The sequence below is a fragment of the Mustelus asterias genome, chromosome 9, assembly GCF_964213995.1.
Source record: "Mustelus asterias chromosome 9, sMusAst1.hap1.1, whole genome shotgun sequence".
NCBI classification, from domain to species: domain Eukaryota; kingdom Metazoa; phylum Chordata; class Chondrichthyes; order Carcharhiniformes; family Triakidae; genus Mustelus; species Mustelus asterias.
Genome location: NC_135809.1, coordinates 101,413,568 through 101,440,773, shown reverse-complemented (window position 1 = coordinate 101,440,773; position 27,206 = coordinate 101,413,568). Strand labels below are relative to the sequence as shown.

At 39.9% G+C, this 27,206-nt stretch overlaps 1 protein-coding gene across 2 annotated transcripts in view; it reads right to left on the bottom strand.

Moving 5' to 3' along the window:
- The window catches only part of sbf2 (SET binding factor 2), a 555,079-nt gene that overhangs the window by 210,495 nt on the left and 317,378 nt on the right, over window positions 1–27,206 (bottom strand). For both annotated transcript variants that reach the window (XM_078220692.1, XM_078220693.1), the window contains exons 12-14: window positions 27,054–27,182; window positions 13,497–13,595; window positions 6,425–6,629 (exon numbers count right to left, since the gene is read on the bottom strand). In XM_078220692.1, the coding sequence (XP_078076818.1) occupies window positions 6,425–6,629; window positions 13,497–13,595; window positions 27,054–27,182 (433 nt within the window). The remainder of the gene's footprint in view (window positions 1–6,424; window positions 6,630–13,496; window positions 13,596–27,053; window positions 27,183–27,206) is intronic.

The following is a 27,206-nucleotide window of genomic DNA, read 5'->3' as shown; positions in this document are numbered from 1 at the left end:
GCATAGGAACTTTTGTATCAATTCATTCAAAGGATATGGGCTCTGCTGGCCAGGCCAACATTTTTGCCCATCTCTAATTGCTCTCGAGAAGATGGTGGTGAGCTGCTTTCTTGAAGCACTGGAGTCCATGTGATATAGGTACACCCACAGTGCTGTTAGGAAGGATTTTAACCCAGTGACAGTGAAGGATCGGTGATACATTTCCAGGTCAGGATGGTAAGTGCCTTGGAGGGTAACTTCCAGGTGGTGGTGTTCCCATGTATCTGCTGTTCTTGTCCTTCTACATTTTAGTGGTCATGAATTTGGAGGTCTGAGGAGCCTTGGGAGTTGCTGCAGTGCATCTTGTAGATAGCACACACTGCTGCTACTGTGCGTCTGAGTGGTGGAGAGAATGAATGTTTCTCAATGGGGTGCCAATCAAGTGGGTGGTGTTGAGCTTCTTGAATTTTGTTGGAGCACACATCCAGGCAAAGAGACAGTATTCCATCATATTGGTGATTTGTATCTTGAAGATTATGGACAGGCTTTGGAGAGTCAAGTGGTGAGTTATTCACTACAGGATTCCTAGCCTCTGATCTGCTCTTATAGCCACAGTATTTATATGGTTAGACCAGTTCAGTTTTTGTCAAAGGTAACCCCCAAGATGTTAATAGTGAGGGGAATCAGAAATCAGAATGCCATTCAGTGTCAAGGGAAGGTGGTTAGGTTCTCTCTTGTTGGAGGTGGCCATTACCTGGTATTTGTGTGGCACAAATGTTACTTGTCAGCCCATTCCTGGTTATTGCCCAGGTCTTGCTGTATTTAAACATGGACTGCTTTAGTATTTAAGGAGTCACAAATAGTGCTGAACAGTGTGCCATGAGTGAACATCCACATGTAGGAGCAGGAGTAGATCATTTGGCCCTCCGAGTTTGCTCCACCATTTGACATGATCATGACTGGTCTGGTTGTTGTCTCAATTGCCTGCCTCACGCCATAGCATTCGAGGCATTTGTCTATCAAAAATCTAACTCAGCCTTGAATAAATTCAATAACCCAGCCTCCACTGCTTTCGGCATAAGTATTAGATATCCCTTTGTAGAGGTAGGGTACCCCTTTGGGTAGAGTCTGAGGACGCCTTTGGAAGAGGCAAGGCACCCTTTGGGATTGTTAAAAGTGAACATGATTATGCACTTCTTACACACATTAGAAATGTTAAGCTGTCAAAGAGCTGTCCAACTGTCAAGGAAATGTCAAAGAACTGTGCAACTGTCAAATCTCTCAAAGCTATCCAGCAAGTGTCAAACCTGTCAAAGTTGTTCAGCAAGTGTCAAAGCTGTCAAGGAACTGTCCAAGGATACTAGGTGAGTTGACATGGAGGTAGTAAGGGCAAAGGGTGTGGGGCATGGGTGGGCATGAGTTGGCACAAAGTTGGCATAGGAGGTATGGAGACCATGAGAGACGGATAGAGGGTCACTAAGTTGGCTTAAGTCAATACATGCAGTATGGAAGACATGGGTGGGTAAAGGGGCATTAAATTGTTATGGGGAATGGATGAGACAAAAGGAATATAGGGGAGAGTGAGAGCTGTTAGGATTTTTTTTGTTTTGTTCCTTTTTTTATTTGTTTAACGCAGTGCTGTAGAACAGAGGTAGACATTGCGTCCAGCTCGCCTCCACACCTGCCTGTGCATTTCTTCTGGATCACCAGTCTGACGACTGTTTCCATAGAAACCATAGGGGTTTCAACCCCTGACCAAAAATCTGAGCTGTGGACAGACATTTGTAAAGGTTGGGTTCATTAAACCAGGAAATCTCCAACTTGGCAAATCTGACGTAGGAATGAAAGTCTGAGCTCTAGTCTCCCCCATAAGAGGAAACATCCTCTTGGTATTCATCCTATCAGGTCACTTTATATGTTTCAATATATCATCTCTCATTCTTCTAACATGTTCAACCTTTCTTCATGATATAAGCCTTTCATCTCAGTAATTAACACCAGCATTCTATTTGCCTTCCTAATTACTTGCTATAATTCATGTACTAGGACAGGATCCCTCTATAATCTTTCCCAATTTAAATATTATACTGCTTTTCTATTCCTCCTACCAAAATGGACAAGTCTCCATTTTCACAAATTGTACTACATCTGCTAAGTTTTTGTCCACTCATTTAACCTATCTATATACCTTTGTACACTCTAATTCACCTCCTCTTGACAACTTACTTTCCTACTTATCTTGATAGTCTTGGTAAATGCAGCCATCATACATTCGTCCCCTTTGTCAAAGTCACTGATAAAGGTTGTAAATAGTTGTGACATTCTACTTGTCACATCTTGCCAGTCGAAATAGACTTTTTCCTCTTCTCTCTGTAGTTGTTAGCTAACTAATCTTTTACCTACGCTAGTATGTTAATTCTTATACCATCTTTTGCAATAACCTGTGATGTGGCATCTTAGCAAATGACTTTTGGAACGCCAAGTACACCAAGTAAAGTTCCCCTTTATCTACATTGCTTGTTACTTCATCCACAATTTCCTTTTCACAAATTAATGCTGATTCTGCCTCATCCCATTATTATTTTCTAAGTACCCTGCTACAACCTCTTTAATAGGAGCAATTTTCCTATGACAGGTGTTAGGCTAATTGGTCTATAGCCCTCCACTTACTGTCTCCCTCTTTTTTTGAAAAAAAGTGTTACGTTTGATGTTTTCCAATCAAATGGGACCCTTCCAAAATCTAAAGAACTTTGGGAAGATTATAACCAATGTCCCTACTATCTCTGCAGCCACTCTTCCAGGACCCTAGGATGCAAGCCATCTGATCCTGGTGACCTGTCAGCCTTTATACGTTCAATAGTTTTGCCAGCTCCTTCCAGGTCTAGAATAGCCTGAGCCTCAGTTAGCTCTAGAACATACTGCTCGAAGTACTTGTCCCAAATATAGTCTAAGAACTCAGTTTTCAGGCTACCTTTGCCAATCTGATTTGCCCAATCTTCATGTAGATTAAAGTCAACCATGATTATTACAGCACCTTTCTTAAATGTCCCATTTATTTCTTCTTGTATGCCCTGTCCTACCATGTAACAATTGTTTGGGGGGCAGGGGGTGGCTATAAACTGCTCTCACAAATGACCTCTTATTTTTTCTATTTATTATATCTTGATGACAACCAGTTATTCTCAATTAAGTCATTGGATTTGGTGAAAACTAAGATCAAGTTCCTAGCAGAAGGAAGGAGGAAACTTCCTTTTCAGTAGGAAAGCATTTTGGGAACAGTGATCATAATTCTAAGTTTTAAGGTGCTTGTGGATAAGGACAAGAGTGGTCTTCGGGCGAAGGTGTTAAATTGGGGGAAGACTAACTACAACAACATTAGGCAGGATCTGGAGAGTTTAGATTGGGGGAGGCTGTTTGAGGGCAAATCAACATCCAACATGTGGGAGTCTTTCACATATCAGTTGATTGGAATTCAGGATCGGCATGTACCTATGAGGATGAAGGATAAGCGTGGCAAGTATTGGGAACCCCGGATAATATTATAGAAAAAGGAAGTATTCATAAGGTCTAAAAAGCTTAATACAGATGAAGCTTTTGAAGAATATAAAGAAAGTAGGAAGGAACTTAAGGAAGCAGTTAGGAGGGCTGAAAGGGGTCATGAAGAGTCCTTGGCAAACAGGAGTAAGGAAAATCCTAAGGCATTTTATATGTATGTAAAGAGCAGGAGGGTAGTCAGGGACAGAGTTGGTCCTCTCAAGGATAGTGTAGGTAATCTATGCATGGAACCAGAGGAAATGGGCGAGATACTAAATGAATACTTCACCTCAGTATTCACCAAAGAGTAGGACTTGGCGGGTGAGGAGCCTAGGGTAGGGTATGTAGATATTCTGGGTCATGTCGATAGCAAAAGGAGGTGGTGTTGGGCATCTTAAAAAACATTAAAGTAGATAAGTCCTCAGGGCCTGATGGGATCTCCCCCAGAATATTGAAGGAGGTAAGGGTGGAAATTGCTGGGGCCTTGACAGAAATCTTTGTATCCTCATTGGCTACAGGTGAAGTTTCAGAGGACTGGAGAATAGCCAACGTTGTTCCATTGTTTAAGAAGGGCAGCAGGGATAATCCAGGGAATTATAGGCCAATGAGTCTTACGTCAGTGGTAGAGAAATTATTGGAAAAGATTCTTAGGGACAGGATTTACACACATTTGGAAACAAATAGATTTATTAGTGATAGGCAGCATGGTTTTGTGAAGGGGAGGTTGTGTCTCGCTAACTTGATCAAGTTTTTCGAGGAAGTGAAGGTGATAAATGAAGGAAAGGCAGTGGTGTTGTATACATGGACTTCAGTAAAGCCTTTGACAAGGTACCTCATGGTAGACATTTTCGAAAGGTGAAGTCACATGGGATCAGAGGAGAGCTAGCAAGATGCATGCAGAACTGGCTTAGGCATAGAAGACAGAGTAGCAGCAGAGGGGTGCTTTTCTGAATGGAAGGCTGTGACTAGTGGTATTTCGCAGAGATCAGTTCTGGGACCATTGTTGTTCGTAGTATATACAAATGATCTGGTGGAAAATATAGCTGGTCTGATTAGTAAGTTCGCAGATGACACAAAAATTGGTGGAGTTGCGGATAGTGAAGAGGATTGTCAGAGTATACAGCAAGACATAGACTGTTTGGAGACTTGGGTAGAGAAATGGCAATGGAGTTTAATCCGGACAAATGTGAGGTAATGCATTTTGGAAGGTCCAATGCATGTAGGAATTATACAATGAATGTTAGAACCCTTAGGTGTATTGACAGGCAGAGAGATTTGGTCGTGCATGTCCACCGATCACTGAAAGTGACAACGCAGGTGGATAAGGTAGTCAAGAAGGCATACAGCATGCCTGTCTTCATTAGTCAGGGCACTGAGCATAAAAATTGGCAGGTCATGCTGCAGCTGTACAGGACTTTAGTTAGGCCTCATTTGGAATATTGTATACAATTCTGGTCGTCACACTACACAGAAGGATGTGGATGCTTTGGAGAGGGTACATAAGAGGATGTTGCCTGGTCTGGAGGGTATTAACTATGAAGAGAGGTTGGATAAACTTGGTTTGTTCTCACTGGAACAACGGAGGTTGAGGGGCGACTTGATAGAGGTTTACAAGATTGTGAGTGGCATGGACAGAGTGAACAGTCAGCCGCTCTTTCCTAGGGTGGAAAAGTCAAGTACTAGGGGACATAGGTTTAAGGTGCATGGGATTAGAGGAGATGCACGAGGCAAGTTTTTTACACAGAGGGTGCTGAATGTCTAGAATGCACTGCCCGGGGAGGTGTTGGGAGCAGGTACGATAGCGGCATTTAAGGGACATCTAGAAGAATACATGAATAGGATGAGACTCCGTAAGTGCATACGGTTTTAATTTAGGCAGGCATCATGATTGGCGCAGGTTGGAGGGCGGAAAGGCCTGTTTCTGTGCTGTACTGTTCTTTGTTCCACCCACCACCAAAATAACAAGCTGTTCTGCATCGTGTGGTGCCAAAGCAACAGTGTATCTGACACTAGTCAGACTCTCAGGTGTTTTTGTCTAAGGGTATTTCAGTACTGTGTGAAATGTCGTGTGGGAATAAACAAATGACAAAAAAATCCAAACAAAGCAAAAACAAACACAATGTGACTCTTGAATTTCGAGAACTTGCGTTGGAATACAATTTAGGCTCATGAAATGGAAAACTCCAGTGTTAGTTTTGGCAGTAACATCCAAAGGACAGAAGTTCACAGGGAACAAAATCCGACCATAACATGGGACTAAGTGACTAATGTCAAGAGATTGATAATTACGGTGCAAAATTAGAAATATTACAATAGTGCAGGAACAGTGATTTTCAGACATTGTGCTGAGGACACATTGTTGGGAATCCAGGGAAAGTTCTGAACTGCATTTAACCTGTGCTAAACCTGACCTGGGATGCTTGGAAAGAACAATGAGTTCATACAAAAATCTGTTTAATTCTCCAACTTCACCTCTCACAATTTATTTTGTGAGGTAGGGGGTAGGGAGGGTGTTTTGGGGCAGGGTAACTGGAAAAAAAAGAACATATGCCTTGAAATAAATATTAATGGATTATACTTGGATTTAAGAGATTTTACTATTTTTCTGTTTTAAAAAATATAGCTATTGTCAAAAGTATAGGGAGCATTCTTATGTAGCCCACAGGAACAGTGCCAGTTACTTGTATTAGACACAACAATAACTGCTTAAATCATCTATAAAGCATGCATCAAACAAAGAACAGAAGCAAAATAAACAGGATAAAGGAAAACACAGGTCACATCCTATAGTATTCTTTTATATCTTGACAACCTGATTTTCAAAGCATTTGTGAGCACAATTATTTTTATCAGAAGTATATGCGCTATCAGAAGTTCAAGGCTGTCCTTAAGGCAAAATATTGATACGTACCAACTGGTGGGCCAGCAGGCACAATGCACTTTTTCTCAACCCGAACAGCAGGTGGTGAATTAAGGTGCTTGGAGAGACCTTCTTGGAGAAGAGCCTGTACTTTATCTTCATTTATCTTGGGAAATGGAAGTATGTGCACCCTCATATGTGAACCTTCGGTTGGTTTAGGCACTTTCTGAAAAGCCATGTGTGGATTTGGATTTTCCTGTAACAAAATTTTTCAAATGAAAAAAATAGATAATTAACTTGCAATCATTATGAACTGCACCTATGGACAGTACAGCAGAGATAATGATGTGGAACGTACTGTCTTATAGTATTTCATTGTGAAGCAGGCCAGGCCAGGCAAGATGGGACATTTAAAAAAAAAGATAACTCTTGAGCCAACACTTGGAGGGTTTTACTTGAAGCTGTTTGAGATATGCTGTGAGTATGTTAACTTTCATGAAGGCATTACTGCCTTGATTGGACAGTTGCTTGATGAAAGATAGTCAGCATGGTAGCTTATATCTGACTAATCTCATTGAAGTTTTGAAAACGGCGCTAGTATTTGGTGAAGAAATGGACAAAAATGAAAATGCTCAGAATTGGAGGCAACCTTGTGACATGGAAGGCAGGAGACACTGAATAGGGATAAGGAAATATTTTCTTGTTGCACAGATGTGACCAGTGGCATTCCTCAGCAATCTGTTCTGGGGCCTCAGCTTTCACCATTATATTAATGGCTAGGATGAAGGGAGGAGATATTGTGAATAATTCGTATTAAATATAATGAAGATAGAGATCAATATATATTTGGTTTACTAAGGAAATTAAGGATTATGGGACAGCGTGAGAATGGCAGAGCAGACTTGCAAGGTCAAATGGCCTACTCCTGCTCCCATTTACAATGTTTGTTGCATGGCCACAAGAGTTGCATTAATTCGTTTTTCTAAGTCTGTGATTTCTGAAAATTGTGAAATGTATGAAAACATTATTAGGACGACTATCCAACATTAGGATAAATTAACCAAAGTTTTCATTTCAAAAATGACATTAACAGGAGACTAAGAATAAATCAACTAGAACTGAGCCAGTTGAAGTCAGCCTCAGGAGGTTATTACTGAAGCACAAATACCATTATGTGTTGCTTCATAAACTTCACAAAACGCCACAAAATTCCAAAGGGTAATTAAGGATTATTTTTTGAACTATGAACTGCAATATTTAATGACGTGGAGCAAAGGTATCACTAGAAATAGTAAAATAACATGATGATTTGAATACGACTGTTATCAATTATTTAGGAAATATTTTATATGAATTGGGAGTAGATCAAATGACAAAAAGAGGACACTATGCAACAAATTTCTTAAGGAAAACAATCTCTCAGGCAATTTCTTTTGACCCAGAGAGGAAGACAACAATATTGTATTTTACGTCAAGGCTGAACAGCCAAACATTGAAAGATAGCTCAGATTTCAAATGATTCAACCATTGAATACAGCTTCTTTTCAATATAATTACTGCCTAATCTATATTGTTTTCCAGTGAGAAAATAAATTTGAGTGTATACTATACCTGAAAAGACAAAATTCCAATTCACACAGTCTACCATTTAATTAACTGACCAATAACTCAAGTATCTTGGTACAAAAGAACCATATTACTTTCCTTTAAAAGATTCCAGCTAAATTGTGTGGTTTTTTTTGTTAATTGGATTACTAAGCATAACAGCAAATATAAATTCCAGCCCTGATGTTCAATTGAGCTTATCTCTAGTTCTGGTCTAGGTTGTGCCAATTTTCATTTAAGTTAATTGGCGCACTATTTGAACTTGAAAAAACGCACTTCCGCTTGGGAGAGTAAGCCTGATGGCAGACAACGAGAAGTTTGTGATTCTGACAATTCCAGTATCCCCTCTGTAGGAGGAAGCAATGGAATCTACTAAATATTAGAAAATAAAATATGTAGGCATTGATGGGATGGAGGAAGGAAATAATATACATTTAAGGTAAGAATTAAACATATGAAAAACTCAATCTGCAGTAACAGACCTAAAGGTTCGTTCTTCCAAAACCACCCCGACACGCAAACGCACACATAAAAGGAGGAAGTATATTTGCACCATAATTATTTGAATTGCACAAAAATTCAAGTAATGTCAATAACCTCTGACATTTTAGACAAGCTTAGAGAGCTTCCAGGTAATTATATACCAAATTCAGATGTGGAAGAATATTTACAGTCCTGTGAATTCATTTGGTACTAATTTCAGTGATCGTTATAAATAAGTCAAAAGAAACCTGCTTTAAACAACACATTTCATTTATATTGTGTTTTTAATGTAGTAAAACATCCCCAGTATCTAGACAGAATAATTAGCGATTACATTCCAGAGCTTAAAAATGGAAATTTTATAACTGAAGGTTCGGCAGACCAGAAGCTCCTGTAGATCAATAAACACAGGAGCCATTGATGAATGGGACAGTGCAAGTCAGAAGGATTCAGGCAGTATACATTTAGATGAGCTCACATTTATGAAGGGTGGAAGATGGGAAGTCAGTTAGAAGAGAACTGGAATAGTTAGGTCCAGACATAGCAAAGCCATGGATGAGAGTTTTTGCAGGAAATAGGCTGAGGCAGGGACAGAGTTGAGTGGTGTTACAGGGGTTAAAGTAGGTGGCCTTGGTGATGCAGTGGATATGTGGTTGGAAACTCATATTGGTGTCAAATACAACACCAAGGTAGAGGACAGTATGGTTCAACCTCAGACAGTTACTAGAGAACAGAGTCTGTGACAGGGACTGAAGATGTATTAAATATGTGTTACAGAAAGACAGTTGTCAATATTTTATTTCAAAACAATTGCTCAAAATTTATATATATCAACCAAATGTAGAGCCTTTACAATGCTTCCAATTGATTAACTATTCTAAATTATATTTTGCACGTGGTATTATCTTTCATAAAATTATTTTACATAAAACAAAGTGTATTTTTCCCACTAAGGTAATAATATGGAAAGAGAGAACTCTGTACCACTTCTCATTTCATATTGGTGCTGAGGTCTGCTGCAGTTTCTAAAGAATAAACATTAAAAAATATATTCTACTTAAAGTGTGATGATACTGTGCCTTTAAGAAATGCATTTGTCATGTTTCTTGCGCAGGATCAGTTTTAGCAGTTTTTTAAAAATTACTGTGCCTCCGGGTCTGTAACTAGCAGCCCGGTATTGTTACTGCAACAGCATAATTGCTCCTAATTGCCAGAATGTTGGTTTTATTCTGAACTAATGCTGTTCCGTTATTTTAGTGTTCCCTTGGGGTTTTGCAGAGTAGGACTTTGTTAGGTTGATTGACAGGAAAAAAATCAGCTGACTGGGTGGAGCTAGATTTACATGTAGAAATCAAGAGCAGTCTGCTGGTTGGGATCTTTAGAGAGTGTCACTTTCTCTATGTCTCATTTTCTGCTGTTTGGGAGTGGATCTTTCTCTGGAGGTGCTGTATGTGAGTCAGAAGACAAGTGTCTATCTGGATCTCTATCTGGAGGTGTTAAAAGGCTGGAAATCTAGCATCCACATGAGCATATTTGTTTTGGTGCTAAGTGGTTCTGAAGAAGGGATTTACGTCAATGGGGGTTATTGCTTACTATTGGAACTAGAAATCGCTAACTGTTAAGAATTAAACTTTGTCATGTTTAAGTATTTTAATTGGTAAAAGTTATACCAATTCTTTTTGTTAAATTTTAACTGTTCTTAAAAATAAAGTTTGTTTTAATAAAAGATTTCTAGTGGGTCAACTGAATCATACCTAGAGCGGAATATCTTATGCTCACCCTAATGCCAAAATCTAAAGGAAAAGTTAGGGTCGAGGCTAACTTCATAATATACCTTGGCGTTTCTGATCTGGTCCCAAACAAAAGTCATCAGTTTTATTTCTTTTAATGCTTGTTCTCTAGTGAATCGTATGCACATCTCAATGCACAATGCTTAAGGTGGGAAATATTAATCAATATCCCTTTTACAGAGCACAGCAAACCATGCTAGATTGCTTACGTAGTCCCTTCACACAAGGCAAAGGGGTAATGGTAGCGGAGGGGGTAATTTGTCTTGTGGAGTAATATTGAAGTGGTCACATTAATTCCTTCACTTCTTTTCTCATCAGTTAATAGTCGCAGCTGGTATCTAAATTCCTCTCTTGAATCTGGAGACTCCCTCATTAAACCTATCATTAGGGAAATAATGGTACAGCAGTTACCTGTCCCCTGCAGTTGCAAGACCTTAATTTAGAAATCTTTAAAGGTAGTAACAGATTTTGTTATTCCATACAGACTTAAGTTGTCCTGATCGTATCTCAAAAGCAATATCTTCCATGGACTATTGCATATAGTTTGCATGGCAGCCTTTGTGGATTATGTCTGATTATGCTCTAATTAATGCAAGAACTGAGTTCTTAGTCTACCTTAATTAATAATTGAGGTCCTTTCCTTTTTGGATGGCATGGTGTAGTCATAATGTGCCTTCGATCAGTGACGTGGTCTCCAAAGCGGTATGACAAAAGCACAGGGGAGACCAAGTCTTCTTTCCAGGTAATTGGAATTGAATTGAGAATGGCTATGGTTATATAGTTATGAGCAGAGAGCAATGGTCAAATGGATATTATTTCAGGCTGGAGGATGGTTTGTATGGTGTTTCCAAAGGGTCTGTACTGGGACCCTGGCTTTTCCTGATATAGATCTTGGTGTACAGTTTCAAAATTTGCAGATGACACAAAACTTGGAGGCACTGTAAACTGTGAGGAGAATCATGTTGAGTTTCAAAAGGACAGAGACAAGTTGGTGGAGTGGGCAGATAGGCAGCAGATAAAATTCAATGTGTAGAGGTGTGAGATGATGCATTTTGGTAGGAAGAACATGGAGAGATAGTATCAAAAAAGGAGTAAAATTTTAAAAGGGGTACAAGAGTAGAGGGATCTGGGTATATATGTGCATAGATCACTGATGGTGGCAGGGCAGGTGGAGAGAGCATTTAATAAAGCATACAGTATGCCAGGTTTTATTAATAGGGGCATAGAGTACAGGAGGAAGGAGGTTATGCTGAACATATACAAGACATTGGTTACACATCAGCTGGAATATTGTTTACAGTTCTGGGTATGACATTACAGGAAAGATATGAATGAGCTGGAGAGAATGAAGAAGTAGTTCACAAGAATGGTTCCAGGGATGAGAAACTTCAGTTATAAGGATAGATTGGAAGGTTGGGCCTGGTCTCCACAGAGATGTTCAAAATCATGAAGACGTTGGTCAGAGTGGATAGGGACAAACTGTTCACGCTCATAAAAGGATCAAGAATGAAAGGGCACAAATTTGCAAAAGTAGTAAATGTGATGTGAGAAAAAACATTTTCACATGAGTGGTTTGGATTTGGAATCCTTATCTGGAAGTATGGTGGAGGGAGGTTCAATTGAGGCACTGATGATTACTTGAATAGAAACAATGTGCAGGGAATGGGGAAAGGCAGGGGAATGGCACAAAGTCATAATGCTCACCTGGAGAGCCCGTGCAGACATGATGGGCCAAATGGCCTCCTTCCGAGCACTAATAATTCTGTGATTCTACGACCCAAACTATGGCTCACAGAACATTGGTTGGTGCGCCCTTAATTCTGAACATTTATGCTCATGACGTCAAGTAAACCTTTGCCTGTTACCAACCATTTTTCTGCTAACGTTCATTCTGCACCTTTAAAGAGCTGATAACCCTGCTGTAACTGCAGTGTTTTATATGACTCCTTTGTTTGAGTGTTATCACAGATCTTGAGGTCTGCAGGTAGGTCTATGTTCTGATCTCACAGCACAGAATTGTATCAGTATACTTTGGACATTCAAAAATATTGTACTGCTACCTATTCATCAGGAATTTTGGAACGTTGTTCCTACGATAAAGGTCATGTCTAAAAATGCTTAATAAATAACAAAAATAAATCATTGATCTCACTTGCTTGTCGTCTAGATAAGAATACAAGTATTTGAATGTGGAAATTTGCTGCCAATACAAACAGAGGAATGACACCTGATTGTTGTTTTGTTGGGGAAGTGGGTGCAACAGTTGGGTTTCCCTCTGTTTGTAAAATGTGCCTTTATAAATTGAGGGCTGTAGCCAATATGCATCAGGAGATAACAGGGCCTCTTGCTTCCGCAGGCATACATTATTTTTTTAGATCTGTAAAAGGGCTGCATTTCTGTGGCTGTTCCAGCTGGGATTACTCAATTTCCAGGTCTTATTTAATCTGACATCATTTTTGGCCAAGGAATGATCCAGCATCTTAAGTCATTTTTTTCCTTTCTCATGGACTTGAACATTGGTCTCCAATGGTAAAAGGACAGCATTTTAAAAAACTGTTCTAATGTACTGAGTCCATATCATCCAACTTCTCCTCAAATCAGTGTGTAAATTATGGGGGGTAAATATGTGGGGCTACGGGGGTAGAGCCTGGGTGGGTTGCTCTGTTGAAGAGTCGGTGCAAGCTTGATGGGCTGAATCCTTCTGCATTGTAGGAATTCTATGATCCTATGAAATGCTTTTCTTTTGGATATACCCTGTGGGCTCCAGGAATAAGTTTAAATCACTGCAAACTACTGCCAACATTGAAATCTAATCTGGATGGAAAAACAAGTGCTCGGATTGCAATCATTCTAAGTATACATAATTTCATATTAAAGATATCAAACTGATATACAGTTATAGTACACTAAAAAATCTTTCATACTGCTTTGGCAAAGTCAGGAATAAATGTTAACAGCAATACTAATTCACGTCCTTGGAAAAAGAAATTGAACAGCTGGATAGGTTTAATATTAAACCTATCCAGGTCCTGTGAAGGTCAATGTGTTTTTAAGTGTTATTAAGACTTCCAACTAGCATTTATTCTCAGATGTGATATAATGATAGCATGAGAATACTTTATGATTTGGTACATTTAGCATGCTCAACGCCATATTTGGTTAGCATTGTTATTTACATTCTAACCATGCATGGTTAACTACATAACTGATAAAAACTAACAGATTTAGTTTACAAAGAAACTTACGTTCTTGTACAGCTGCTCTGCAAGCTCCCGTATGTGCTTCAACATTTTTGGTGGAATTCCCTCCTCCGTTTTGATTCTTTCCACATCAAAAGCAACCAACTACAAAAGGGTAAAAACCGTAAAAATTTAAATCCCACAATCAGGAGCCACTGCAACCGATTAAAAATAAATGTCACTGGGCGGGATTTTATGGCCTCGCTCGGGCGAGACTGGAAATTCACACCCGAGGTCAACGGAGATTTCCATTGTCTGACCCTCGCCCGCTCCAATTCAGTGGCGGGCAAGGTGGTAGAGTTCCGGCGATTGTGTATATTTTAGAAATGAAATGTTTCTCTCAACAATTTATAGACTTCAGACTCCAAATAGCTTTAACCATTAATGTATGAATTAATCAAGTGCCAGTTTATTACTAGGAAAGTGTACATTTTTTAAAATCAAATTTGAAAAACCTGGAAGAAAATTTAATGGAAGTCCAAGGCCCACAGGACAGGACACAGCCAATGTTGAAGAGTAGGATAGAAAATTCTGATTCCATGAGAACCCTGGTAGCGCGAACTTGGTTTCCAATATGGTACAAGTGGATGCTAAAAAAGATGACAGAGTGGCACTCCATCAACTCCTTGCAAATACCTTTAGCTTGGCAATTGAACTGCCAAGGAGCCAATGACAATAATCAGTTCTGTCTTGGGTCTGTTCCCAGACTTGGGAATGCTTTCAGAAAATAATTTTTATCCTAAGAAGCTTAAAATATTTCAAAGCAGTTATTTACACTTGACACCTTAGGCAGCATGTAGAAGAATCAGAATAGCGTGGCGCAAATGTTGCATGATTACAAGGGACATGCATGATGAATAAAGTGATATTTTAGTAAATTGTTATAATAAATCACAGAAATATTTGATTGCACGGAAGAGCTCATAAGTTGATGTTTGAACTTAAGTTTATGATGTTACTGATAGCTGTGAAAATAGATTTCACTTGGACCACAGATAAGGTAGTGACAGAAGGGAGATTTTTGATGGTTTGTGACTTCCAAAACTATTCTGTGAAAGTCTCTTAAATGATTTGTTTCTTGCCTACATTATTGCATAAACCTCTGCACCAGTCTCCTGCTCTTCTCAGGCCTGATCCTTGTTTTCTGGGTTCTTCTAGACATCAACATTCAATCGTTTTGTGACTACAAAGTTAAGAAGCACACAACATGCTACCACAATTTGAGAGATGGAGCTGGGTGCATAGTGCAAGGAGGTGAGGAAAAAGATCAGATTATCCAAATTCAGGGGACAAGCAGCAAAACGGATAACTCGTCTGCAAAACAGACAGCAGAGAAGAGGGAGGGATAAAGGATAGCTATTCAGAGCAGCAGAAGGGGAAGTGAGTTCCCAATAGGAACATTGCAAACATCATTATTTTCAATTTATATCAACAATTTAGACTTTGAAATCAAAAATACAATTTCTAAATTGATGGACAACACCAAATTACAAGACGACAAATAAATTTACAGCATAGATATATGATTGAAAATACGTTTTAACTGGGAGGTATCACATTTTGATAAGCAGAAAATAGGTGATTTCATAATATTTAGGAAGTAATAATCCAAATGGGTTGCAGGAGCAAAGGAGAGTACAAATGCACAAATCACTCAAAAGTTGAGTAGCAGATAAATAAGGCCATCACAGCAGCAAACCATGATCTAATGTTTTTTTTCCTAAGTTATGCTAAATTGTCAAGCTGTTAAATGGACTGGTAGCACCAAATGGGCCTGTTTCAGTGCTATGTATTCTTCATAATTCCGCGCAAGAACAGGGCTGAAAGTAATAGCATTTCAACAGCTCTCAACTGATCACGTATAAGAAGCACCTGTCACAAATAATCTGCATAATTAGGGAGTGGAAGTCTTTGCATTGCATGTAAATAAGGGATTTATGTTTTGGGGGCAACACATTGCCACAAGTAGGATTCACATTCCTAAGAAATTCAGCAGTTCTGGGAAACATAATGGTTTTCCGTAATCATTTTGGACAATTGTAAAATTGTATAAATTCAGATGCCCTGGCCTAAGACAGCATTGATAATTTGCCTTCTAAAGGAATATTCAGAGAATTAGCTTATCTGGCAGAAGTGTCCTGTGGCTCCCTGAACTTGTGGTAGACAGGTTAAGAGCCATGGTCACAATCGCTCTCTGCCATATGTTGTGAACCTTGGTTGCAAGCTTGGCTGTGGTAATGAGCAGAACTCCTGCAAAACTTCATGAGCATAGTGTAGCTTTCTGAGAAGAGATCCTATCATAGCTCTCCAAAAGTACATCTGGATTAACACAGGATGGATGGTGCTGGAAAGTCTGGCTTTTCTCCCATCGTCCCCAATTAATATGGCTGCTCTTCCTCTTTCAGGGATATAATGTTTCAATGGAATTTCCAATAGGAAGCCATTTTGCAGCCATCAGAAACCAACTCCATTATTGTTTTCAAATATAATATTCTCCACAGATATTGCAGAATGTAAACAAATGCTTCCGGGTGAATTCTGTTTTCCAAAACTTGCAGGTAAACCCATTGCAAGTCCAAAAGTCTCCACTTCAGGATTTTACCTTCACAAAAGTACTTTGACCTTGTTGAGCATTTCCTGACAATTAGTGACCTTTAAATAATGGCACACATTCAGAAGGGAAAATAAAGTCGTAGAAGTCCTGGAATTTAGGAAAGGTGATGTCATCTTCATGCTTTATCGTGTGTTGGGGTTGCTTCTGCAGCAGACACTCAAAAAATGTTGAGCATGACCCAAATTTATGACTTGGATCCTTCCTAATGCAGGAATTTTGAAGCCCATATGGCTTGAACAGCTAGTTAAGAAAAAAAATCTGCATTCAATAAAGTACTGCTAATTTTATTTTGTCAGTTAACCCTAAGTAGAATAACTTGAGAATCCAACAGTGTATCTGGACACTGCACGAGTTCAGCTGGCCTCACTTCCTCATTTTCAGTGCACGTAAATGTATAGAAATGAGACTTTAATTTATATATCACATCCTCAGGATTTCTCAAAGCACTTCACAGCTAATTAATCCTTTTCAAGTATAGTCACTGTTGCTAGGTAGACAAAAGCAACAGCCAAGTTGTGTACAGAAGGTCCCAAAAACAGCAGGGTTACCAAACTAGTTAATCTTTCTTTCAGTAACATTGGTTGAAGGATAAATGTTAGCCAATAAATGCAGGTGGGGGCTGGTAAGCTCATTGTTCTTCCTCCAATACTGCCATGGGAACCTTTACATAAGGGGCTGTTAGGAAAACAAAGGTAGTTTTAAGAGATTTATATTTGTATTGGTAAACATTAGAAATAAGGTATAGTTTTAAGTGGGTTTAGTTTAGTTTAGTGTTTTTGTGCCTGGACATGCATACTGGACAAACAAACAAAGAACAATACAGCACAGGAACAGGCCCTTCGGCCCTCCAAGCCCGTGCCGCTCCCTGGTCCAAACTAGACCATTCTTTTGTATCCCTCCATTCCCACTCTGTTCATATGGCTATCTAGATAAGTCTTAAACGTTCCCAGTGTGTCCGCCTCCACCACCTTGCCTGGCAGCGCATTCCACGCCCCCACCACCCCCTGTGTAAAATATGTCCGTCTGATATCTGTGTTAAACCTCCCCCCCTTCATCTTGAACCTATGACCCCTCGTGAACGTCACCACCGACCTGGGGAAAAGCTTCCCACCGTTCACCCTATCTGTGCCTTTCATAATTTTATACACCTCTATTAAGTCTCCCCTCATCCTTCGTCTTTCCAGGGAGAACAACCCCAGTTTACCCAATCTCTCCTCATAACTAAACCCCTCCATACCAGGCAACATCCTGGTAAACCTCCTCTGTACTCTCTCCGAAGCCTCCACGTCCTTCTGGTAGTGTGGCGACCAGAACTGGACGCAGTATTCCAAATGCAGCCGGACCAACATTCGATACATCTGCAACATCAGACCCCAACTTTTATACTCTATGCCCCGTCCTATAAAGGCAAGCATGCCATATGCCTTCTTCACCACCTTCTCCACCTGTGACGTCACCTTCAAGGATCTGTGGACTTGCACACCCAGGTCCCTCTGCGTATCTACACCCTTTATGGTTCTGCCATTTATCATATAGCTCCTCCCTACATTATTTCTGCCAAAATGCATCACTTCGCATTTATCAGGATTGAACTCCATCTGCCATTTCTTTGCCCAAATTTCCAGCCTATCTATATCCTTCTGTAGCCTCTGACAATGCTCCTCACTATCTGCAAGTCCTGCCAATTTTGTGTCGTCCGCAAACTTACTGATCACCCCAGTTACACCTTCTTCCAGATCGTTTATATAAATCACAAAACAGCAGAGGTCCCAATACAGAGCCCTGCGGAACACCACTAGTCACAGGCCTCCAGCCGGAAAAAGACCCTTCCACTACCACCCTCTGTCTTCTGCGACCAAGCCAGTTCTCCACCCATCTAGCCACCTCCCCCTTTATCCCATGAGATCCAATTGTCCCATGGACAAAGGTGTTTGAATGGGTGGGGGCTGGTTTCAATTCTAACTGTGCCTCTATTGTGCTTGTGAAGACTAAATAGAGGCTGGTAGAAGTAGCAGTCATTGTTTAGCAACTGGGGGCCTTGCAAGGTAGAGAGGCTTTCGAATTTATTTCTTGGCTGAATTTGTTTGCACTTGGAGACAGTACACCGGGGAGTGTACACCAGGGAGACAGTACACCAGGAAAAGGGAGCTTCAAAGAGGCAGACTTCACAAATAACCTGATACAGTCCAGATAACTACAGAATTGGGACAGAAGGAATGTCTTAAGAAGATTGAAGTTAAGAGAACAGAAATCAAGGTATTGTTCAGGAGGATTCAAGGGGGGAAGCAGACAAAACGTTGTGAGTGAAAGAGACAGCTGCAGTAACCAGAGCTAAAGTGGGAAAGCAAACTTCAGAGGTAAATTGAAAGTTTGATGCCTTTTTATTAGAGTCTAGGAAGCAAGGGTGAAAAGAATTGTGAACAGTTTGGACAGCAGTTAAGACAAAGAAAGTGGGAGTTGAAACCCCGGATACTGGATTTACTGTTAAAACTGAGTGGAAGCTTTGTTTAAAAGACCCATTTGGAAAACCTTGGCTGGATTTCAGAATGCAAACTGCTGATGAAAAGCAGTGTTGTGAAAGAGGATTTGAAAGTGTGTTTTTTGGGAATGGAATTTGGAAACTCTCATGTGACAGTCATCTGGGGGAATTCTGAAGAGAAATCCACAAACACTCAGAGTGGAGAGTGTATTTGACCACAATCAATCTGCGTGCTTGAAGGAACTTTGTGTTACTGAGACCACTGTATCTCAAAATGAACTTTGTAATCTGTGTTAATCTTAAAATCTGTGCATATTTGTAAAGGTAATAGGGGACTAAAGAAGTATTGTATCATAATCCAACTTTTCATGTTTAATAAATGTTTTTTTCTTGTTGTTAAAACTACTTAGCAGTTCGTGCAACTCTGTTCTTTCACACTTTCTAAAAATAAGTAAAGATAAAGGTATTTTGTACCAGGGTTCCATTCTGAAATCCTCCCATCCAGTTATATCAACTGGGATTGTAACAATGCAGATGGAACATCAATGACTATGAAAAAGACAGCATTTTTTACAATGTAGCATTCATTCAGTACAGAACTTGTGTGTCAGCCTTGATGATCTTTTATGAATATAGGCGCAGGAGTAGGCCATTCAGCCCATCAAACCTAATCTGTCATTCAATAAAATCATGGCTGATCAAACACTTTAATGCCTTTTAAACTCACGACCCTTGACCCTTTACATTACTATTAATCAGAAATCTATCAGTCTCTATCTGAAATACACTCAATGTCTTTGGGGAGAGAATTCCAAATTCACAACTCTGTGTAAAGAAATTTCTCCTAATCTTATTGCTAAGTGTCATCTCTCTTATTTTGAAATTGTGCCTCTGGGGCTTGACTCCCCAACCGAGGGAAACATATTGCCTGCATCTACCTTATCTATTCCTTTAAGTATTTTTTATGTTTCAATTAGATCAACTCTTCGAAACTCTAGAGAATACAGGGGCAGTTTGCCCAATCTTTGACAGTTTTTCATCCCTGGAACAAGTCAGATGAACCTTCGCTGCACTCCCTCTATGGCAATAATATTCTTTCGGAGGTAAAGGGAACATAACTGCATATAGTACTCTAGGAGTGGTTTAAACAAGTTTCTATATAATCAAAACAAGACTCCACTACTCTTGCACTCAATCCTCTTGCAATAAAGGCTAACATTCCATTAGCCTTCCTAATAGCTGACTGCACATTAGCCTTCTGTGACTTATGGATAAGGACACCCAGGTCCCTTTGTACATCTACAGGTTCTTTTCTTACTATTTAGGAAATGCTCTACACATTTATTCCTTCTATCAAAGTGGATTACTTCACATTTTTCTCAGCTCTCTCTCCGCACTCTTCATTGAAGCCTCGCCTCTCTCTCCACACTCCTTACTGAGTTCTTGCCTCTCCGCACTCTTTATTGAAATCCCACCTCTCTCTCCACGCTCTTGACTGCAGTCTCGCCTCTCTCTGTGCTCCTTACTGAGTTCTTGCCTCTCCGCAATCTTCATCGAAGCCTCGCCTCTCTCCACACTCCTTACTGAGTTCTTGCCTCTCCGCACTCTTTATTGAAATCCCACCTCTCTCTCCATGCTCTTTACTGAAGTCTCGCCTCTCTCTGTGCTCCTTACTGAGTTCTTGCCTGCCTCTCTGCGCATTTTATTGAAATCCCGCCTCTCTTTGTGCTCTTTATTGAAATCCTGCCTCTCCCTCTGTGCTCTTTACTAAAATCTCGCCCTCCCTCTGTGCTTGTTATTGAAATCTCACCTCTCTCTCTGCACTCCTTTTTGAAATCCAGCCTCTCTCTCCGCGCTCTTTGCTGAATTCTTGCCTCTCTCCCTGCACTCTTTATTGAATTACGTCTTTCTCTGAGCTTTTTACTGAAATCTCGCCTCGCTCTCCATGCTCTTTATTGAAGTCTTGCCTCTCTCTATCCATGTTTTTTATTCAAGTCTCACCTCTCTCTTCCCATGCTCGTTATTGAAATCTCGCTTCTCTTTCTCCGTGCTAGATTGAAATCTCATCTCTTTCTCTGCGCTCTTTATTGAAGTCTCGCCTCTCTCTCCCCGTGCTCCTTATTTACTCAATTCACGCCTCTCTACCTGCGTCCTTTATTGAAGTCTCGTTTCTCTCTCCGTGCTCTTTACTGAAGTCTTGCTCCCTCTGTCTCCGCGCTCTTTATTGAAATATCGCCTCTCTCCACACTCTTTACACAATTCTCATCTCTGTACCCATGCTCTTTATTGATGCTCTCTCCTCCACACTCTTGCGCTTCTCTCTCCACTGTCACTATCCACTATGTCTATAATAACTGCTTGCAACTCTCCGAGATACATAATATCAGGACTTATCAACTTTCAGTCCCATTAATTTCTCCAATACAACCTTCTTAATTATACTAATTTCCTTCCACTCATATTCTAGCTAAGATCTTGAATTTCTACATCTTGGAGATTTCCTGTATCTTCCTTAGTGAAAACAGTCACATTTAGCTTCTCTGCCATTTCTGTTTCCCATTCTTCTGACTCCCCCTGTAATGGACCCACATTTGCCTTAGCTAAACACTTCCTTTTTACATACTTCTTGAAGCTTTTACAGTCCATTTTTCTTGCTGATTCATCTTCTATTCTCCCTTTCTTTTTCGGTTTCTTGGCCTTCCTTTTCTGTATTCTAAAAACCTCCCAATCATCAGGTTTACTACTACTTCTGGCAACTTTATAAGCCTTTTCTTTTAATCTTATACAAACCTTAACTTCCTTATTTAATCCTTAACATCCTTGGATTCCTTAACTTCTTTAGATTTTGGAGTATGGAGTGAATCCACTAATATCTGACAAAGGGACAAGCACTGCCACTGGAAGGAGTTGACAAGAGCATTATTCAATTGCTTTTGAATCACACAAAAAAATTGTCCAAGTCAGGCAATATTACAATTTTTGGAAGCAAACTGGATTTTTTAAATATTAGCATTGCTGAAATCTATTAAACATGTTGCATCTAAAAGGTGAGAGTCTGGCTATTCAAACTGACTATTCTTTAGTTTTCAGCAGAAAATACAGAAGTGGGCTTTCTCGATCAAATTAGGAATCTGTGCTTTTAAAGTTTGCATTTTTTGAGGCAGATCCTAACTGAAAACAAAACTGAAACGGGAAAACAGAGAATGGAAACTGACTCTCCCCATTTCTAAGGAATAAAGTGACCTGAGATTTGGAAACCAAAACTACTTGGCACATCGAGCAAGGCTGAATGATTTTTAAAAAAAACTCGGTTCAATGCAAACTAGGCAGTAGCAGTTGATGAATCTAGTGGTGAAGTATATGCAGGCTGAAGGTGGCACAGTCCAGAACCAGAAGAATAGGTTGCTACAGCTGTTCCTGTAATTTGAAGATAGCATTCATCTACTCCATCTAGAATGAATTCAACAGGTTCTGCAGAGATGTGCCGTTATTAGTGAAGACTATGCCTCTGAAACTTGGGCTGGTTGTGCACTGCTGTTGGCTGGGGATCAGATTAGCTCCTAGGAGAGGAGCTAAAATTCTTTGTGAAGAAGACAATATTTTGAAGGATTTTGTGACTGAGGGTGATCACCAAAATATGAATGGATTGCTAAGCCTGTTTGTAAGAACCGTCTTAATTGTCTGTCATTTAATATACCATTTTTAGTTTATAATCTACCACAATTTGCCTGTTAATACATGTTTAACATTTGTTGGTTCTGGATGCTAGAGTAAAGTAGGAGTTTAATGTGGGCAAGTGTGAGGTTATCTATTTTGGCAGAAAAAGTAGAAAGGCAAATTATTACCTGAATGGAAAGCAGATTCAAAATGTGTCCGGGCAGAGGGATCTGGGTGTCTATGTTCATGAATTGCAGAAAGTTGGTACACAGGTGCAGCACGTAATAAAAAACGTAAATGGGATGTTGGCATTTATTGCAAAAGGACTGGAGTACAAAAGTAGAGAAAGGTTGTTGCAATTGTATAGGGTGTTGATGAGACTACATCTAGAGTATTGCGTCCAGTTTTGGTCTCCTTATTTGAGGAAGGATGTGGTGGCATTGGAGGCAATTCAGAGGATTGATTGATAGATAGATTCCGGGGATGAAGGGGTTGACATATGAAGAGAGATTAAACAGTTGGGCTTGTACTCACTGGGGTTTAGAAGGAAGTGAGGGGATCTGAGCGAGGTACATAAAATTTAAAAAGGGATTGATAAAATAAACGTAGATCAAATGTTTCCTCTTATGGGGTAATCAAGAACAAGAGGTCACAGGTATAGGTTGAGAGGCAGAAGATTTAAAACTGAGATGAGGAGGAACTACTTCTCACACAGGGTGGTGAATTTGTCAAACTCCCTACCCCATAGCGCAGTGGAGTCTAAATTGTTGAATGGTTTCAAGAGGGAGATAGGTATGTTTCTAATTTAAAAAAGGGAAAGAGGGATATGGGGAACATGGTTTTTGAGACCAGGGAGAAATCAGTCATGATCTGATTGAATGGCGAAGCAGGCTCGAAGCGCTAAATTTGCCTACTTCTGCTCCTAACTCCCATGCTCCTAGGTTACCTAAGATAGTATTTGGTGTTTGTTTTGTTTGACATGTATATGGAAATTTTAAACCATAGAATTTTGTGGCTTCATTCTTTTAGTAAAGAACTGGCATTTTGGATTTCTTCTTCTGTCTCGAAAAAAAAGTTATTGGTCTCTACTGAGATCATATTATCAGTTTTCAACAGCGGATTTATTAAAAAGAATGCCTGTCCTTTAAACACTGACCCATTCTATTCAACCTTTATAAACAAAGCTGAGCACTAATTCTTCATTAAAAGTAGATAATAGATAAATAGATTATATACCCCATATAAATCTGTGACCTTTCTTTTTATAACTAATTTTTAAAAAGAGCTGTATAACTAATTTTTCTCTATTCTTATATGGGATGGGGACATCGCTGACAAGACCAGCATTTGCTGCCCACCCCTAATTGCCCTTCATCTGGGTAGCTTGCTAGGCCATTTCAAAGGAGTAAACCACATTGCTGTGGATCTGGAGTCACAAGTAAGCCAGACTAGGTTAGGGTGACAGATTTCCTTCCCTAAAGGACATGAGTGAACCAAATTAGTTTTTACCCAGATCTATTAACTGAATTCAAATTCCACTAGCTGCCAGGAAGGAACTTGAACCAGTGCCCCAGAGCCTGAGCCGATAAATACACCACCACCCCGGCCCCCTCCCCCATGAATAATGAACTTAGCTACCAATGAAGTACATTTTGCAAAATAATATGGATTAGCACTACTGACCTCGAACTGAAATGCATCATATTTCAGGCTACAAACTAAGCACGAGTTCTATTAAGCAAAATTATACAGAAGCAGAGGAAATCTGTTTCAATAAACATCACAAGACTTCAGTAAAACTCTTGCAATTTGAAACATATGTCAGCAAGGAATGTTAATTTAAATATTCATGAGCATTCCTCTAGCCTCATCAAATACTTGGGCACAGATTCACTCAAAAACCTTGGACTACTGGCCTTGGCTGTATAGTTCTCAACCTCTTCCAGTTCAAGCTGTGTCTAAATGACTGTAGGATATCTCACAAAATGTGAACAAGACTGACCCCACTGTAAAATGCCTTTTTTGCAGTCACAGATCTGTCAAAAGATTTTGTTTTACAGGCATTAAGAACGCTTCTCAGATACCAGTCTTAGGTCATCCAATTCTTTGAGGCCAAAGCAAAACTGAGTCAGGCAAAGAGGACCCTTCTGCTGGGATAGTAATGATTAATGGCTCCAGCTATTTCTTCCAGCAGCCAAAATTATAAACACACCCAAGGTACCGAGCTAATCACTCTGGACGTGATTAGGTTTTTAAAATCAAAAAAATATAAACAGAGACATACACAACTCATCGAAAGAACTAACTACGTACAAAGCAAGCTATTCTTAGTACAGATATAAAGTTTATTTATTAGTCACAAGTAGGCTTACATTCACACTGCAATGAAGGTACTGTGAAATTCCCCTAGTCGCCACACTCCGGTGCCTGTTCGGATACACTGAGGGAGAATTTCACACGGACAATTCACCTAACCTGCACATCTTTGGACAGTGGGAGGAAACCGGAGCACCTGGAGGAAACCCACGCAGATATGGGGAGAACTTGCAAACTTCACACAGACAGTGACCCAAGCCGGGAATCGAACCCGGGTCCCTGGCGCTGTGAGACAGCAATGCTAACCACTCTGCCACCGTGCCGCCCCATATATAGCCAAAACAGAAATATATTCCTTCCAACCAGTAACTAAATAAACCATTGACTATGTCCATCATAACCAAAAACAAACTATATATAAAAAGATATACCATCAGCTGAAATAGCTCAGTTGGGAAAGTGTTAGACTGAAGATCTAAAGGTCCCTGGGCTCAAACCTGGGTTTTGGCACATACTCTCACACTGGCTTCCTTTGCTATCTGCTAATTCGTATTGTTTTCTGAGCAGCACAGTAGCACAGTGGTTAGCACTGTTGCTTCACAGCACCAGAGATCCAGGTTCGTTTCCCAGTTTGGGTGACTGTTTGGAGTTTGCACATTCTCCTGTGTCTCCTTGAGTTTCCTCTGTGCGTTCCAGTTTCCTCCCACAGTCCAAAAATGTGCAGGTTAGGGGAATTGGCCATGCTAAAATTGCCCGAGTGTCCAAAGATGTGTAGGTGAGATGGATTAGCCATGGTAAATGCACGGGGTTACAGGCATAGGACGGGGGACCGGGCCTGAGTAAGATGCTCTTTCAGAGAGTCAGTGCAGACTGAATGAGCCGAATGGCCTCCTTCTGCACTTTCGAGATTCTATAGTTTTATGGTTTAAGGAAGCTGTTATTGGAAAAGGCAGATCTCTGATCTGTCACGGGTGCCAATGATTTTTTTCCAACTCTCAGAAAGGAAAAGTAAAATCTCAAAAATGGTTTTGCCAATTGCCTTTCTCAAAATGAGACCGAAGTATTTTTTGAAATAAAATCAGAAAATGCAGGTCAGACAATATCTGTGGAAAGAGAAACAGGATTAATATTTCAGGTCAAGGACCTTGCATTAGACTGGGAGAAGTTAGGCACAAGTACAAAAAGAAAGTCCGTGATAGGGAGGAAAACAAGAGAGACTGAATGAATGAAGATTCAGTCTTTCAGGGCCAAAGCAAATAGGACAAGTAAAGAAATAAAGATGTGCCTAGAGCAGGGATGCTACTGTCTAAAAGCAAGATTAAGAAAAAGGCAAAAAACTAAACAGGCAAAGAAAAGGCAATAACATGAGGTTATAGCCTGAAATTGACAAACTCAATGTTGAATCTGAAAGGCTATGAAGTGCCCAACCAAAGGATGAGGTGCAGCAGACCAAGGACAGAGATGTCATTGTCAGAGGAAGGTGTAGAATTTAATTAATAGGCCAGTGTAAGTATGGTGTTAATGCCTGTGAAATGAACGGATGTATTCCACAAAGCAGTCACCCAATCTAAATTTGGTCTCTTCAGCGCAAATGAAACTGCGTTGTATCAAATACAATATACTACAATGAAAAAAGTAAAAGCAAATCGCTGCTTCACCTGGATGTAATGTTTTGGGCCTTGAATGCTGAGGAGACAGGAGATAAAAAGGCAGGTATTACATCTCCTCTGTTTGAATGCAAAGGTGCTGTTGGAAAGGGACAGGGTATTGGGGGTGATTGAGGGGAGGACAAGAGTATTAAGAAGGGAACTGCGCCATTGGAATGCTGAAAAGAGGGGAGAAGGTGTGTTAGGTAGTGGCATCACCCTGGAGGTGGCAGAAATGGCAGAAAATGGTCAGTTGAATACTGGTGGGTGCAAGGTAAGGAAAGAGAAACCCTATCATAGTTCTGGGAGCAAGAGGAAAGGTAAAAGACTGGCCTGTCGCTTCAAACGTAAGAGAGTGTTGGGGGAAGGGGCTCAAGTTGGAATGCATTCAGAAGTGTTCTCAATTTTGGAAATAAGCTGTGCCAAGGAAATATTGTTTTTATATATATATTTAAATTATGAAGATTCTCAACACTAATTAAGCATTCAAAATTTTTGCAAACTTGGAAATGTCCTCAGCCAACATCAAAAGTGTAACAAGCTTTATTAATCATAATTAAGGTGAAATAGCTGGATAATACAATGGAGAGGAACATGCCATTCTTGCCCCTAGACCATCAGATGCAGGACTAGGAAATTCAACTGCCAAATTTATGGGATTATAAATAATTTAAAACATGTGTAAAATGTGGTCATACAAACCATTTTGATAGTTGAAAATGAGATATATGAGGCAAATTAAGCAATACTGACATTCCTTGGTTTTCAACATTTCATAACTTAAAACATTCTAAAATGGCAACCATATAAAAGATCTTGCATATTAAATAGAGAGAGTAAGGAATTCTTACATCATCAAACAAATCACAAGCTCTGTAAGGAGGTCCTCGCTCTGACACAAATCCTGCAAATGCCATTCCATCAAGAACTTTTGTCAGGAAGTCATTTTCAACCAATCCACGTTGTCCCAGGAAGGCTGCCTGCAGTATGAACAGAAATTGCCA